The 18,482-nt window shown below is 35.4% G+C and overlaps 1 protein-coding gene across 10 annotated transcripts in view; it reads left to right on the top strand.

The window, feature by feature from the left end:
• METTL25 (methyltransferase like 25) overlaps positions 1-18,482 on the top strand; it is a gene marked incomplete at its 5' end in the record, with an annotated part of 146,225 nt that overhangs the window by 12,793 nt on the left and 114,950 nt on the right. For all 10 annotated transcript variants that reach the window (XR_014314601.1, XR_014314602.1, XR_014314603.1 and 7 more), the window contains 2 exons: positions 9,929-10,093; positions 11,045-11,151. Coding sequence is in view for 3 of the 10 variants with exons in the window: in XM_082742781.1 (XP_082598907.1) it covers positions 9,929-10,093; positions 11,045-11,151 (272 nt within the window). The remainder of the gene's footprint in view (positions 1-9,928; positions 10,094-11,044; positions 11,152-18,482) is intronic.

The raw sequence follows: 18,482 nt of genomic DNA, 5'->3' as shown, positions 1-18,482 counted from the left end.
TCTTTGTCAATAGTTATTTCCCAAAGATGATTACTCTTAATTGTCTGCTCTTTGCATCTGTGGATGGATTATAAAGGCGTTACCTAAACACAGTGAATCTGTCCTTTTGTCTCCAGCACCTATATTTATAAACCTTTAATACTGCTTAATATTTTATAGTATTTTCTACCAAAGACAGGCTTGGAAGTATAATTCCATTATTAAATTATCTGGAAATAATTCTTTTTGTAGGAGGAGGGTCATTTTTTAAAAAAAGATTTTATTTATTTATTAGAGAGCACTAGAGAGAGAGAGAGAAGCATGAGTGGTGGCCAGAGAAAGTGGGAGAAGCAGACTCCCCACGGAGCAGAGAGCCCCTTGTGGGGCTCGATACCAGGACTCTGATGTCATGACCTGAGCCGAAGGCAGACATTTAACCAACTGAGTCACCCTGGTGCCACAGAAGAAGGGTCATTTTAATCAGAAAAATTTAAACTGCATAAATTATTTCTACTTTCTTTTTTTCTTAAAGAGGGCCAGAGGGTAGAAGGGGCAGAAGGAGAGGGAGACAGAGAATTTTAAACAGTCTCCCTACCCAGCATGGAGCCCGATGTAGGGCCCAATCTTAAAACCCTTAGATCATGACCTGAGTAGAAATCAAGAATCAGGCACTTAACCAACTGAGCCCCTCAGGTGCCCCAAATTACTTCTACCTCTGTTAGCTCTTTTCAGTCTTCTTTTTTCAGTCTTCCTTGATATCCGCACTCCACCCTATTTACTTAGAATGTACATTTGGCTTAAATAAGTTAACTTACTTATTTTTTTGTCAAAAAATAAAATATGTGGTTCATATGTGGTTCATTCTTCTCCTGGATTGGGTGCTTGTATGTCTCACTTGAGATATCTCTGGGATTGTGCAAACAAGCAACAATTTTGCCTTTTTCATTAGAGATTTAAATTTAGATCGTGCAAATTTATTTAAAACCATTTATTTATAACATATATTTTGTCAGATGGAACAGACTGATATGTTTTCGTACCTTAAATTATTTATTTGGTTTGCTTAGATGGGCATTATCTAAAAAAGCTAACTTAGAAACTTTGACCATCAACACTGAGGTTCTGCTTAATAATAAAATTACTGGAGGAGAGAGGGTTATCTTTGCAAAGTTAGAGTAACTTCAAAAATAGAAAATTTGTGTTAAGAATTAATAGCTCTCAGGCTCCTGGGTGGCTCAGTCAGTTGGACGTCTGCCTTTGGCTCCTGTCATGATCCCAGGGTCCTGGGATGGAGCTTCCCCCCTCTCTCTTTGCCCCTTCCCCTACTTGAGCATGCACACTCACGCTCTCTCTCTCTCTCTCAAATAAATAAAATTCTTAAAAAAAAAAAAAGAATTTATAGCTCTTTACTAGTAGGAAAGAAAGAATAATCCTAGGTGGTTTTGGTAGTCACTATTTAGTTATCATGTTTTGAATATTTAAAACGATCTCTGGAAGCCAGAGGAAAAATATTTGGTTGAATTGCATGTTATAGTATTAAGATTTGGCAATATATAAGATGAAAAAAACAGTAAAATACAATGATTCTTAATCTTTCAGGTCACAAATCCCATTAAAAGGCTGTATTAAATGAATGCTATAGCGCCCCTTCCTCAAAAAAAAAAAAAAAAAACGGTATCTATGTTCATAAATAGACACAAAACTACATACAACTCTAGATGATTCATAGGCTTCTTTAACTCTTAGACCTCAAGGTAAGAAACACTGGTTGAAAGTGTTATTAGTATTACAAAGCTATTCGAATTCTTTTTGATTTAGACCAACACTGTGCTCATTCTTCATTTTTTTCTCATAACTTTTTGTTCTTTATATTATAAGCTATTTATATATTTGCACACTTTCATTTAACTAATCTTTTTTTGTATAGTTTGTCTTTATTCCTTTTTTATCGTTTATTTTTTTCCCTTTTTTCAGTTTTTATTTAAATTACAGTTAATGTACAGTGTAATATTATTTCAGGTGTACAATATAGTGATTCAGCACTTCGATGCATCACCCTGCACTCATCACAAGTGCCCTCCTTAATCCTTCCTTAATCCCCATCACAAGTGCCCTCCTTAATCCCCATGATGGATGTTTCCTCCATCCTCCCCCACCTGCCCTCTGGGAACCATCAGTTTGTTGTCTATAGTCTGTTTCCTGGTTTGCCTCTTTCTCTCTTTTTCCCCTTCACTCATTTTTTTAAATTTCTTAAATTCCAGATGCAGATGAAATCATATGGTATTTGTCTTTCTCTGACTGACTTGTTTCACCTAGCAGGATACGCTCCAGCTCTGTCCTTGTTGCAGCAAATGGCAAGATTTCATTCTTTTTGATGGCTGAACAATACTCCATTGCATGTATCCATCACATCTTCTTTGTCTCTTTGTTGGTCAGTGGGCACTTAGGCTGTTACCATAATTCAGCTGCTAAAGATAATTTTAAGTGCTGAAAACAGTCTCTCCACTTCTTAGGGGAGGCTCCATTTCAGATGCAGATGTAGCTTGGCAAACCAGTATCTCTAAGTAACACCCATGACAGTTACTGAATCTCAATTCTTCCCTCTTGATTATTGAAACCAAAAATGGCAATTTTAAAGTTTAGTTTGGCATTTTATTTATTTAAGCTGTTTGTAGCCACCTTGAATATTGACTCCTAAAGAATAATATTGATTTGATTTTATTAATTCTTTGTACCATTATAAAAATTAAGTAAAGAGTAAATCTGCTGGGAGTATGGTAGGAACTATATAGACAAAACTGTATAGTTAATGTGAATTACTTTTGCATCATCCTCCTACTTGGCAAATGATTATAACTAAATAAGAGTTAAGAGTGGAATAGACATATACATTTTGTATTAATGTTGAAATGTAAGTAATGGAGTTTTAGCTAACAATAGTATATGAAAGCTAAAGTTAGTAAAATGCATAAGGAAAAAAAGTACAATTTTAAGACAGAGTTGTGACTTAATTTTACTCTTTCAAAATTCCCTATTAAGCTTACAGTTACAGTTTACATGGGACAAAAGTTTTTTGTGTCCTGCCTCAAATAATAAATAAACTGAAAAGTCTTCATTTTTGAAAGCTTAGAAATCTAGGTCCAAGTCCATGTATAGAAAAAAAAAACTGTCTTCTCTGTAAGAGATCAGTGGTAATGTTAGTTAGTAAGATACTGGCATTGTTGTGGCACTGTGTGTGGTAGAGCCAAGAGTGGTGTTTAGAAGTGACATTCAAATATAGGAAATGAGAGGTTTGTGGTAGGAACAAGAGAAGTACAGATGCATTTCAAAGCACTTATTAGTTGATTTTTAAGGTATCTGTTGCAATTATAACATCAGTTTTTTAAGTTTTACAATTTGGAATTAATTTTTATTTTGATAATAGAATCATACTTGATTTATTAAATTTAAAATTTATTCTTCAGAAAGTATTTACAAATACTTTACTCATAAATGCTTTAAATGGAGTTTGAAGTCAGATTTCTCGTAATCTGTCTCTTGGTTTTAGTTGTTTTTTGAAAATAGATACTTTTGATAACAGAAAATTAAAACACAGTAAAAGCTGAAAGTCTACCTCAGGTCTTTAAGGCATAGTCCAGCTTGTTACCTGTCTATTAAATTTCACACTAAATCCCATGAGAAATATCATTAGTACTAGAATTCTCTCAACTTTAAAGCTGATGCTGCAATAGTGGTACCTAGTGCTAACCACTATGCTCCCAACAATGAATAATTCTTGCTGTCACCCTACCTAGAATGTAGAACCCAGGGTTGGCTCTTGGACTCCTATGTTGTGTTTCAAGTTACAGCTCACTTGTCCTTAGTTGTGCCTTTATTCTAGTGATGGAGGCCTTCTACCCAAATACCAGACTCTAAACCTCCTTTCTCCCAGCAGGTTCCACATTTAGGAACTGGGTATATGTATTGATCTTTCTTTTGGGTTCTTCCATAATAACCTGTATGATATTCTGGGCCTAAATATTTGAGTGTTTTCAACCTTGTATTCCAACAAATCCTGAAATATATATAGTTACTGAGTTTGGATTCATGGTTTAGGGGTTGCCTACTATGTTCTAGGCTCTATATTAAGATGGTATATATATGTGTATATGCATGTATGTGTGCACATCTGTGTGTACTTACATTAAATACTTGTATACATATTCATGTATATGTGTGTGTGTATTCTTTAACATAAAATATGTGTATTCCTCCCATTTTATAGGTATATCAAGACTTAGAGCAAATAAATACATTATTCATGGCTATACAGAGATAGATAGTCTGAGAACCACAATCCAAACCTAGTTCTTGTTACTTAGTTACTTAGTTACTTAGTAAGTACCAGGCATTTTTCTAGATTCTGAGGAATCCGTAATGAATAAAAATCTGTGTCCTCTTGGATCTTACTTGTCATGTCAGATGGTAATAAGTGCTGTGAAAAAAATTAATAAGAGATCAGAGAGGGTAAGGGTCTTTGAATGGGGTTGCAGTTTTAAGCAGAATTGTCAGAGAAATTTTCACTGAAATGGTGACATTGGAACACAAACCTAAAGGAAGTTAGAGTGAACCATGAAAATACCTGAGAGAAGATGGTTGCGGAGAGAGTTAAAAACAATCACAGAGGCCTGAGTAAGCACATCCCTTATGGGATCTCAGCAGTATTCTAACGGAATTTCTGTGCCTCCTAGAATCCACATTGAACATTTACTGCATGTGTGCTTTGTAAATGTTAAGACAATGTGTCCCATAAGTGAATTTTAAATTAGCTTTATTCAGTTTCAGTTATTACCTTGCACAGAGTAAGCACCTTGGAATTGTTAATTTTTTAATCAGGTTACTTTTTAGCAAGTCAGTTTCTAAATTGCTGTTTCTTTGTATAATATTTTAATTTTCCTCAAAATTCAACTATGAAAATTTTCTGTTACAATTAAAATATGTAGTTAGATTTTCCCATTTAGTTTTATAAGTGACTAATTAAATGTGAAAATGCTTTTGAAATGATTATGGTTACACATGCTTTATACATACAATATTGGAACAGACATATTGTTTCATTTCATATACAACCTGAAATTATTCTGAAGTAGCATAGGCAAAGTTTCCTAGCATATAATTGGATGATATAAATTAACTTTTTAAAAAACAGCAGTATATACATTATTTTCTTCCTTATGTAAGTGATAGGATTATAGAGATACTCAGATATTCATAAAGTTTAATGCATCCTACCTATAATTTTCAAGTTCAGCAAGACAGACTTTAACTTTTGATTGAAGTCTATTGAACAAGTGTAAAAGAGTAAAGCCTAAGTTAATCATCGTGAAACTCATAGCCTTAAAATGTTCAGTTACATTTGCACTGAAAATAAGTAAATTTCCATTTTAGAAAACATGTTCATTTCAACTCAGCCAACACTTACGAGCACTTAATTGTGCTTCTGGGGGTTTTATCAATAAGAAAAAAAAAAATCACCTGTGATGCTATTGCAGTAGCACCGGTGAGAGTTAATAGAGTATGAACTCTGTCAGTGATAATGGGGCACAGGGAAGGATGGTGGTTAGTTCCACAATGAAAGACATTTTTACATTAAGATTGATGGGTGACGGATATGTGGAGCGAGAGCACAGGGAGCATTTAAGATAACATGAAGACTTCAGCTCTGAGTAAGGACATTATTAAACAAGATAGGAAAGGAAAGGTTTTCGAGAGCACGAGAATATGCATTTCAATTTTGAACCTTTTGAATTAGAGGCATCTGTAGGATATGCATGTAGAAATGAATATAAAACATTTCCATGTCCTTTGAAGATTATTATTAAAGAGGGTACTGTTGATTTTTCATGACATTCTGGGCATGGGACAGTTCTAGACTGTGGGATAGTAATAGTGACCTTTGTCCTAACTCCTGTAACATGGTTAAACCTCAACATTTAGCACATAATTATATTTTATCTTGTATCATGTTCTAAATGTTCTGAATCGCTCTTGTCTCACCTATAATTGTAGACATGAGGGCTGAGATGAGATTTTATTCTAACAGGCTCAGCAGTGCTATCGAAGTCCTCCCGGCTGGCCTCAGTGATCACTACCACCTCAGAATCATAGAATTTGTTTCTCCTAGTATAGCTGCTGATGCTGCAGTAGTGAGTATATTAAAGAATTGCTTTCACTCATCCATTCACCCCCTAACTGAGTGCCTGCCATATGAAGGTATTGTTGCTTTAAAACGGCATGAAGCGGTTGCGTTGCTTTATTTCTAGAAATAGGTACTACAACAAAATCTCATTATAAACCCTTTTTATGTCATTTTCAGAGACATCAGTTGTTCTGTGTGCAAAAATTATTAAATTTCTCAAAATCTTAAAATCACTTCTGGCAGAGCGGGAGGTGTTGAGGGAAATAAAGTGAAAGAATTAAGAACATGAACAAAGTAAATATGAACCATCTTAAGATAGTACCATGGTATGGATCTCTCTGCCAGAGGGAATTCTTGCAGACCTAATTCTGACAGTCATACACTTGCCTAGCTGTTTTGACTGCTGTCTTTCCTGTTTTCATTTGTTGCCCATTGACCTTATTGCTGTGGCATGATAATAATTAAATTTGGGAATTACAAGCAAGGCCTGAACACTGCCTTGGTTCACATGCCTTGCCCTTTGATGTCTGTGCAAATGTGACTAACATGTAGCCACTCTAAGTTTTTATTTCTTCCTGGAGATCACCTCATAAGATTGTTCCATTAAATGTAAAATGTAAAACGTGGTGCCTGACATGTAGCATATGCACAATAAATATTAGTTATAATTTCAATGAGTTATTGTGAATCTAGTAGTATTCTTCCTTAAGGTGCTAGATAACATTCAAATAAAATAACAAACATTTATTTTTGAAAATTCAAAAAATGTAAATATGTAAACTATGTAAAATATAAATATATTGATTGTAATTTTTTAGTTTTGAAGCATTATTTATTTCTGTACCTTGAGATTTTCATAATCAGTATGTGTATGTGTAACTTTTCTATCTTTCACTAACAGCATTGATCTCTGCTGTTAAAAAACAAACAAACAAACAAACAAACAAAAAACAACAGAAACCTAGAGATATCCTGGTCTCATATTAACAGAAAATAGCTTCTCCCCTGCCTCTTTACCCGCCCCACCCCCCCACTCTCTTTCCCATTAACCAGTATTACAAGAAACCTCTGTGGAATAGTGATCCAGGGTGTACAAAAAATAAGAATAAATAAAGACAAAGCATGCGATCAAGCAGAACAGGTACTTCCAGTAGGGGGAGATATTTGCAAAATAATCAAGTCACTTAATATGCTGGTGCAGTGGCAACAAATTTAAAAACAAAGCTTTTCCTGAATTTAAAAAAAAAAAATCCAGCTAACTAATAATTAGGTAAATATTGGCTGAGTAACACTGTGGTTTCTGTTTTGCCAGTTGCCAAACTCAAACTTGTTCTACAAGTACCTAGAGAAGCACTATGAGGAGACTATTTACACTGTTACCATTGCCACATAACTTTACTTACAGACTATTTCAGATGTAGAAGTAAAGATAAGAACATGACCTGCCTTTCTCTCTCTTTCTGAATCTTTAAAAATTGCTAGTGGAAATTACAGGCTAGATCACTTGAAAACAAAGAAAGTTTAGAGGCTATATTTCGGTAATTCAGAAAGATTTTTTCACAGGTTCTAGTCTATCTAGATATACTGGTGTAGCCCTAAATGTCATAAACTAATGGATAAAATCAGAACACTATCCTTTCTTTTCTTTCTTTCTTTTTTTTTTTTTTTTAAAGCAAGCATTGTTAAAAAGATAGTAGCTTTGTAATTTAGATATCCAGATTTCTGAAATTTCTGTGAGGCGTAAAATTAAAAGCAAATAAACATTTAGATCAGGTTGGATTTGGATTTTTTCAAGTATTTTCAGTAGGATAGTTAAGTTGATTCGAACCATTACTTTTCCAACAGAAACATCACATTTCTTTCTGTTGGCAACATTGTCCAATAGCTGACTACTATAATATTCCCTCTGCACTTTGAGATTTAATACTCTTATTCTATCACACTCTGAGAAATTGCTGCCCTGGAACTTGGGGATGTTGAGACTGCCCTTAAACCTGAGAGTCTCACTTAATAGTTGACTGAGTTTTCCCCTCTGTATCATGCCTAAATATTTTGATGTGAATTTTATTACTCTTGGCTGTGCTAGTAAATTCAGTTTGTAAAATATCCAAAGAACTTATAATACACAAACTATATCTCAAATAAATTCACTATAGTAATTTTGTAGTTTAAATTTCTATTTAGTTGATTCAGAAATGGAAGTTACAGGTCTCTACCAATTCTTGATTAACATGGTAAACATCACCAACAACTTAGTAGATAGTAGCTTTAAAAGGATACTATCTTAAACATGTTGGTTTTATTTAGAGTTCTGTAAGCCTTCATGAATTTTCTTCTTTTTATTTTTGCTAGAATCATTCTTCTTTGTGTTTGAATGAATTTTTATAATTTTATAAGTAATTGTGGAACGTCGGCTATGCTAGAATAGACTTCATAGTGTATAGTTTGGTTTCTCTGGTAGAACCAAAGTTGTTTCCTGAATTGTACCATTCTTTCATTTCATAAGGTGAGCATTTTAAATACTTTATTTAAACAATGGATGTGTGGGGCTTTTTAATTATTGAAAGGACTCTTCAGTGAATGAACTTAATTAGACTGATCCATCCAAAGAGTTTATTTGAACCACTATGGACACATTGGAATGCCCTTTTTGTAAGCTTCCTAAATAAATATATAAAAATAGCCATAGAAAATTGAAATTGAGCAAATAAAAAGCAACTCTATCAGTGTATATGTGTTTCCATATATTCCATTAGAATAGATGAGATTATGCTGCAGTAATAAACCTAAAAGCTCAGTGACTAAAAAAAACGAAGTTTACTTTTCCTTTGTATTGTAGTCCATGGTAGTTTGGCATCAGTGATGTGCATGTCATAGTCACTCAAGGACTCAGCTTCCATCTTGACACATACTTCAGTGATTAACAGTTCTGGGAAAAAAAGGCATAGCAAATCCTCCAGTTCTTTAAACTTCTGTTTGAAATGGCATAGTTCACTTCAGTGAGATGTGTCCACACCAGAATTGAACAGGACACAGGCTGCTCACACAGAGAGGTACCGATATTTGCAGTATAACAGTTGACCATACTCTTCTTGAGGAGTGAGCATGTGGGAATAATCAGTAGGTCCTATAGTAAACTTACAGAATATATGGCTTAAAACTGACTAGGGAAAAAAATGAACTGTTTTCACCTAATTTTAACATGACGAGTTTTAAAACTCGTATTGACAGTGCATTGAACACACACATGCAAAATTTCTCCATGGTCTGAATGATGCAGGGGCTCTTTTACAGTAACATCTCTACCACTGGGGACATTGCCATTGTTCCACACACAGTGTGCACAGGGAATAACAGTGTAGTGTAGACTGATTGCCTTTAAATTCACAGTTGTAGGTCAGCCAGGACCATCCATAAATTTAATGACCACATTACAGTGTAACAGGATTTTAAACTTTTATTTTGCTGCTGGTTTTTTTTTTTGTTTTGTTTTGTTTTTGGGAAGATAAAAAAGGCCAAATTTTAATTTTAATTTGGAGTTTAGTTATATAATTGACACTCTTAAGAGAAAACTGAGTGCTGTAAATAACTAATAGCTGAATTAACAAATACAGTGGAACCATTAGCGATATTGTCAAAATTCAAACAAAATGAAAATATTATAGTTTGTTCTAAAGATGCAGTGTTTTTCATTTATTTTTTTTAACTCTCACACAAATTTGCATTAACTAGTTATTGCTAACATTTCTCTTTTTATCCTGATCTTTTTAGGTATTACTAATTTTCCCAAAATATTCTGTGAAACTTCCCAGAAGCTGGTGAGTGTGGAAGCCTTTGCTCTGGCTGTGAGATATTATTCTGTACAAAACTTGGGAATATGTACTCCTTTTGAGCAGTTACGTACAGCCCTTCAAGGAAGTAAAAAACAGAGAACTGGTAAGTGTGTATGTATGTTTTTTTTTAGTTATTAGAAGCATTATACTGTTGTGACGCCTGGATGGCTCAGTTGGCCTGCCTTCGGCTCAGGTCATGATCCCAGCGTCCTGGTATCGAGTCCCACATCGGGCTCCTTGCTTGGCAGGGAGGCTGCTTCTCCCTCTGCCTCTAGCCTGCCACTCTGTCTGCCTGTGCTTGCGCTCTGTCTCTCTCTCTCTCTCTAACAAATAAATAAAATCTTAAAAAAAAAAAAAAAAAGCAATATACTGTTCATATATATTCATGTATTCTTTCCAACATGTTCTTAGTTTATTGTTCTATCACTGCTTTTCTATCATGAGCACTGTTAGATTGGCTTATACTTAGATAAGTAGGTTTTCTTATGCATTGTATTGTATAGAACTACTTAGTTACAGAGCTCCACATTTTTTTCCCTACATTTTAGTCGTTATCAGTCTTTTCCTTTGTAATTAATTGGGGGTTTTTTTGTGTGTCAAGGTACATTTTTACTTTTTATTTTGTTTTTTTAAGATTTTACTTATTTGAGAGAGAGATAGTAAGAGAGCACAGTGGAGGAGCAGGGAGAAGGAGAAGCAAGCTTCCTGCTGAGCAGGGAGCTGGATGTGGGGCTCAATCCCAGGACCCCAGGATCATGATCTAAGCCAAAGGCAGACACTTAACCAAGTGAGCCACCCAGGCACCCCTCAAGGAACATTTTTTTCTTAACATAATGTTTAATGTTTACATAATGTTCTATGGATCTTCTTATTTATGTTCTTAATTCAAATTTTGATTCATAGCAGATAAATGGAGATCTACCATGCAGACACAGTGGAATCTCTATATTATTTTCATATGTAATTACAGAAAACATGAACATTAACTGATGATTTTTTATTACATTTTGTTTTTTTAATAGCAGTATTTTAATTTTGTTTTATTTTTGTTCAGGTGAAAATGTGAAACCAGATGAATTTATGAATTTGAAAAAATCTCATGAAGTTCAGGCCATGTCAGAGCTGATCAGCAGTATTGCTGATTACTATGGGATAAAGCAGGTAAGAGAATTTCTTTGTATTTTCAGGTGTTAAAATTAGTTCCTTTTTTGGGTATCGTTTACATTCTTATCTATGATCATTGTCTAGCCTTTAAATGTTATTAAATAATAGCTAATGTTAGTTATGTCGGACACTTCAAATATGTGCTCTCATTTCCCAGTACAGTGTGAGTATAAAAAATTTATACTAAAAATGAGGTATGACTATTCACGTTTTGCCACCAGTTTTACTCTTTTAAATTATCTTCACTAAGTTTCTGTCTTGAAGCAGCATTATGGTAATGACATTCTGCAAAATGGTTTGCCACTGGTGTTCTCAGAACCTGGGTTACCAAGCTGTGGTCTGGGGTACCTGTCTCATGATAGTAACTCTGAGAAACTATGTTTTAGGATTAGAATTCTTTCACGGTGTCAGAATCACAGTGCATTCCTATTGTGAAAAGTAACTTTTGTGAAACAGTAATGTCTAAAAACAGATATTAAAATAAAATCAAAGATTGCCTATATTGACCTATAAAAATAGTAAGTTAATTTACTTATCCCTGGCTTGTAAAAATAGTAAATAATTTTTCTTATTTCTACAAGAACATCTGTGGGGGTAGTGGAGAATCTTCCCTCCTTCAATTTCTGTTAGGTGTTAGAATATTTTCCGTGGATTCTTCCAGACTTGTGGAGAGTTTGAGGATGATTAGAAAACTATCACAGCTCGGGCTAGGCATGCAAAACCACTTGTGGCAGCATAGATCTCTAGGTTAATGGCTAGAGGCAAGAGTTAAGGCAGTAATTTTCAACCTTTTCTTGAGTGTATCATACCTAGCAGTACCTATCTGGATCAGTAAGAGGCACCATGGTAGTGATACTCACCTGAAGTAAAAGGGGCAATTAAACAGTAATAAAACTAGTGCTATACATATTACACGGATGGATATTAGGAACATAAAATTGAGTGAAAAACTGAACAGTTTATATAGAGGACTACATATTTTATGGTACCATTTTTTAAAGCTTTTAAGCAAAATAATGGTATATTCTTAATGCAAAAAAAAGTACATGCAAAACAACTCATAAGGAAGCAAGGGAATCATAATTTGGGAATATTTGTTACTTCTGGCTGAGAAAGCAGTGAGCTGAGATATGGAAGGAAAACATAGGTATGTGCAGTGGAAATACTCATATTTTCATTCATAGGATGGCTGGTGAGTTCATTGTTATAGCAGATACTATTGGATGCTAACCCAAATATTCTCTGACATTTCATGGTATGCCAGCCTACCTTCTACCTGACAGTATCTGCATTTTCCCCTGTGTGCTTTTTCTGGCTGCCAAAGCAAAGCATTACTTGTCTATAGGTTCTGGATATTAACTCTTCCCTTTGAACAGCCTTGAATTAATGATTGATGAAAGTTGGTATACAAATACATCAACTCCTTGACATTTCAGGATTTCAGGTAGGATGATTCTGAGGTATGTGTTGTATGCTAGCTTCTACAGTGGTATTTTTCTTAATGGCACAGATTTTTTTTTTTTAAGATTTTATTTATTTATTTATTTGACAGACAGAGATCACAAGTAGACAGAGAGGCAGGCAGAGAGGGGGGAAAGCAGGCTCCCTGCTAAGCAGAGAGCCCGATGTGGGGCTTCATCCCAGGACCCTGGGACTATGACCTGAGCCGAAGGCAGAGGCTTTAACCCACGGAGCCACCCAGGTGCCCCAATAGCACAGCTTTTATTGCGCTGCCTTCCTTTCTCCTTTTCAGCTCTCTACTTCCCTCCCAAATAATTGACTTATACTTAAATCTTTGTGGTAGAATCTGCTCTGTGGGGGCACCTGAGTGGCTCAGTGGGTTGCGCCTCTGCCTTCCGCTCAGGCCATGATCTCAGGGTCCTGGGATGGAGTCCCTCATTGGGCTCGCTGCTTGGCGGGGAGCCTGCTTCCCCTCTATGCCTACTTGTGATCTCTCTCTCTCTCTCAAATAAATAAATAAAGTTTTTTAAAAAGAAAGAAAGAAAAAAAAAAAGAGTCTGCTCTATGATAACCCAAACTAAGATAAGTGCTATTTATTGTTGTGCTTCATAACTTTACATTTAAACTACATTTATTCTTTATTTATGTGAACTATTATATAATAAATAACTTTAAATTCATACAGCAGATTATTGTATTGCTAAAGTGTAGAGAAAAAGAAATTTGAAATACTTTAATATATCATGTTAGACCTGCTTTCAGGGAACTCTATTATAGCACTAAGTCCTGTTCTTAGGGAATGAAAACCTAAGTTACAGACTTACAAAGTCTTTCTCTTCAAATCCCTTTATAGCAATATTTAATTCTCACAATAGTAAAGTTTAAGATCTATTGTATATGTACAGCTTTTACTTTTAAAATGTAGGTTTAGGGATGCCTGGGTGGCTCAGTTGGTTGGACGACTGCCTTCGGCTCAGGTCATGATCCCGGAATCGCAGGATCAAATCCCACATCGGGCTCCCAGCTCCATGGGGAGTCTGCTTCTCCCTCTGACCTTCTCCTCGCTCATGCTCTCTCTCACTGTCTCTCTCTCTCAAATAAATAAATAAAAAATAAAAAAAATCTTAAAAAAAAAATAAAAATAAAATGTAGGTTTAATAAATACAGATTTCATGGGGATAGATGGAAATCCAGATTCTGAAATACCTAACTTTACTAATGACCATAGACACCAGAGAAGAAAACAAAACAGAATTCATTTTTGCTTCGGCCACATTGCTCCCTGTTTGCCTTTTGCCTCTCTTACTCATATTACCAAGGCTTCTTAATTTTTATTTCTAAAATGTGTTTATTCATTCATACCTGCATACATGCATACTTTAATAGATATTTCATTAGCTCCTACCGTGTGTCAGGCAACGGTATAGATACTGAGGATGGAGTAGTGAACAAAACGAATGATATCTTTGCCTCAAGGCATTTACATTCTAGTGGGGAGAGATAGATAATAAATTGATTGTACGTATATTTTGGGGGGCATGCCTGGGTGGCTCAGTGGGTTAAGCCTCTGCCTTTGACTCAGGGGCCTAGATTGAGTCCTGCATTGAGTCCTCTCTACTCAGCAGGGAGCCTGCTTCCCCCCTCTCTCTCTGCCTGCCTCCCTGACTACTTGTGATCTTTCTCTCTGCCAAATAAATAAATAGAATCTTTTTTTTTTTAAGTGTATATTTTTGTGTGTGTTGATGTAGTTTAAAGAGATAAAGTAAAAAGCAAAAGGAAGTAGCTAATTCAGAGATGGGAGATTAAAGGTTTTGTTTATGAAGGAACAAATAAGAACTCATTTTAAACTCATTTGAATTAAGGCTTCCTTCAGGAGGTAAGAATTACCCATTAGATTATCTGGACAGAAAACTTTTCAGATAGAAGGGATAACATGCTCAGTGGCCCTAGAGTGGAAATATGTCTGGTGTGTTCTTGAAAGAGCCTGAAAGCCAGGTCAGCTCCAGTAGAGAGATTAAGAGCACAAAGTAGTAAGAGCTGGGGTTGGAGTGGTAGAAGGCAGTTCATAAAATTGTAGTCTCGGAGGCCATTGTGATATTTTGGGCTTTTATCCTGATGAGGTGAGAAATCGTTGGCCACACTGGATCACTCTGGTTGCTGTGTTGAGGGCTGTTACAAAGCAGATATTTTCACTGTCTTTGTCCTTCTTAACCATTGTCTTTTTAGACATTCAGGCTGGTTCTCGAAATTGGTTCCTGCTTGAACACGTCAAGAGTTTTCAGTTAAGGCATAAATCCCAATAACAAAGGAGGTTAGTAAGGAAGAGATAAGATGAAAGAGTTGATGAGAGATTTTGCTAAGAGGAGTATTGTGATCAGACTTTGTTTTGTTCTCTTGAATATAGACTTAAGGGAAAGGAGCAGGGAGACTACTGAGGAGGTCGTTGCAGTAAGGTAGGTTTAGGGGCAGTTGCTAAGATTATGGATTTGCTCACAGTTCACATGGAAGCTCTGAGAAAAAGAATGGCGTCTTAATTTCCACCTGGAAGTAAGTATGGAGATATCATCAACTATGATGGAGAATATTATGGGATATTCTTGATATTACAGATATCAAGAACTTAGTTTTGAAAATACTAAATTTGAGACTTCTATTAGGTATTCAGGTGGAAATGTTTAGTAGACTTTGGTTATATGAATATGAAATTCATGGGAGAATTTCATACTAGAATTATAAATTTGGAAGTCATTAACCTAGAATGGTAATTAGATCTCTAGGTCAGACAACAAAATATAACTCTTCTAGATGCTGAACTCTAGGAAGCAAGCTGAGGGTTGCTGAAGGTGGGGGATTGGGTGATGGGCAGTAAGGAGGGCACTTGATGTCATGAGCACTGCGTGTTATACGCAGCTGATGAATCAGTAAATTCTACCTCTAAAACTAATATAAAAAAAGATACTGTGAATCTCCTTATTTAAAAACAAAAAAGATGTAACTGTGTGAAGGGATGGTTATGTTAATTAGCTTGCCTGTAGTAATCATTTCATTATGTATATCAAAACATCATGTTGTATGCCTTAAATACAATTTTTATTAAAAAAAGCAGACTCAAAAAAATATATAACTCTTCTATATGAAGCGTATTACCATACTAATAGTGTTAAGAAATATCATCTCTAAATGTGACAATTTTTCTGTGGTAAAGTCTCCTAAACAGAGTTAGGAGACTAGGAAGATACCTCCCGCCAGGCATTGGACTGGAAAATCCTTTCTTTTCAATCCAGTAAGATGATCAGAAAGGACAAGCCTACTCGGAGTAAAGGACAAGAGATAAGGATGGTGGAGATTTTGTTATTCAGACCAAATAGTTTGAAGGCAAAAAGTTTTACAGTTTATGGTACCTAATTGCAGAGAGGTTTTCATTGTATTGCTCACATGGCATATGCTCCTAAAAGACCAGTCTGGAGGGGGATAAAAGTCAACTTGAATTAATAAAATAGTAGAGTAAGTCAGCTGACAGATTTCTTAGGAAAATTCACCCATTACTGAAAAGGTTTTTAGATATAATATTTTGAAGACATGATTCTTAGAGTTTCCACAGCCATCTTACAACCAGCGAAGTTACAAATAAGATGTTCCAAAGGCTATATGTGGTTGAGCCTCTGAATGGTTCAGCCACTATACCACCAGATTTCTTAAGTGAAGTGAATTTTATTCATTGTTCAAAACTTGATGTTCTGTTACTTGCAGCCAGCATATTCTTGATTCACAAGTGGAATTGCCATAAACAGATACAGGAACAAAATCAGTTACCCCTTGGTAAGAAAACATTTACACTGGTAGGAACAAATGTGCTGATGCTTATAAACAACCCACTGGTTGCTGACTTGAAGGCTGTTATCAGTGTCAGTAAGTGTGTTTCATAGAAAGAAAGGAATAGAGAGCTTTGCTTTCTTTGGAGATTCAGATAGGGGAGAACTGACTAGTAGTTTCTACTGTATGGCCCTTGTATTCCTGAATATGGCTTTGGTATCTTCAGTTAGATTGTAATTCCTTAAAATTAAGATATATAATGCTTCTGTATTTCCCATAAACCTACCCCAGAAATAAACATTAAAAAGGGCAGAGGGAATTTATTGATGGGAATTATGTGATGGAGTCTTACCTACAAACTGCTTAAATTGTAAGACTTTGATATTTTTGAGGATTTAATTAATGGCATTATTTCAAGTATATGTTTCCTTGAGTGGCTCATACTTACATCAGTGTTTAACTGATTTTAGGATAAACCTAAGATTAGATGCTGATTTTTATGATGGTATTCCTATAATTGTTCATTTATTTCTTATGAAATGATATGCCAGTACAATAACAATCTTGATTTCTTGTAATCTTGTAATATTTCTTTTATTTTTAGTTTTACTGAGGTATAATTTACATATTTGCCAGTTCTAGATGTACATTTTGGTGAATTTGGTATGTGCAATTGTGTAGTCACCACCATAATAAAAGTATTTGCCACCATAAAAAGTTTCTTTATGCCTTTCTGCAAGTTATTTCCTTTTCCACTCTCAGGCAACTGCTGACCTGCTTGTAGTTGTGTTTTGTTTTGTTTTGACATAAACTCTATCCACAACATGGGGCTCAAACTCACAACTCAAACTCAAACTCACAACTCAAACTCATAACCCTGAGATCAAGACTCATATGCACTATCGACTGAACCAGCCAGGCACACATGACCAACTTGTAGTTATGAATTTTCTAGAATATCATATAGATGGAATCAAATAGGATGAAGACTTTTTTTCTTTTAAAATTTTATTTATTTGACAGAGAGAGCGAGAGCAGGAACACAAGCAGGAGGAGTGGGAGAGGGAGAAGCAGGCTTCTCACCAATCAGAGAGCCCAGTATGGAGTTCAATCCCAGGACACTGGGATCACGATTCGAGCCCAAGGTAGACGCTTAACAACTGAGCCACCCATGCGCCCCAGGATGAGGACTTTTGTGTTTGATTTGTTTCCTCCAGCATATAACTTTTGAGAGTCATCAATGTTGTATTTACTCTTTGTTTTTCTTTATGCCATGGTATAAATATACTATAATTTGTTTTGCCATTTACAAGTTAATGGACATTTGCGATGTTACCATTTTTTTTTTTAGCTGCTTTGAATATTCACATACAAGACGTTGTGTGGACATGTTTTCATTTATCTTTGGCAAAGAACCTGAAATGGGATTTGTAGGTCATATAATAGGTGTATGTTTTAACTTTATGATAAGCTACCCGGTGTTTTTCAAAGTGCCTGTACCACTTTACATTTGTGTACATCTCATTATGATTTTAATTTGCGCTTCCCTGATGACTAGTGATTTCGGGTTCCTTTTCTTATTGGCCATCTGTCTATCTTCTTTTGTGAAGTGTGCATTCAAATATTTTGCCAGTTTTTAAGTTTACTTTTTTTTCTTAAGATTTTATTTATTTATCAGATCACAAGTAGGTAGAGAGGCATACAGAGAGAGAGGGTGAAGCAGGCTCCCTGCCAATCCTAGGATGCTGGGATCATGACCTGAGCCGAAGGCAGAGGCTTTAACCCACTGAGCCACCCAGGCGCCCCACTTATCTTATTTTTGAATTGTAAGAATTTTTTATATGTTCTGCATACAAACCATTGGTCAGATATATGTTTTACAAATATTTCTTTTTCTTTTTTTTTTTTTTTTTAAGATTTATTTGACAGATTGAGAAAGAGCACAAGCAGGGGGAGTGGCAGGCAGAGAGAGAGGGAGAAGCAGGCTTCCTAATGAGCAAGGAGCCAGACATGGGACTTGATCCCAGAACTCTGAGATCATGACTTGAGTCCAA

The sequence above is a fragment of the Mustela nivalis genome (genome assembly GCF_964662115.1).
Source record: "Mustela nivalis genome assembly, chromosome: 7".
Classification (NCBI taxonomy): domain Eukaryota; kingdom Metazoa; phylum Chordata; class Mammalia; order Carnivora; family Mustelidae; genus Mustela; species Mustela nivalis.
Note: the sequence above shows the minus strand (reverse complement) of the source record. Positions and strands in the feature narration are given on the sequence as shown.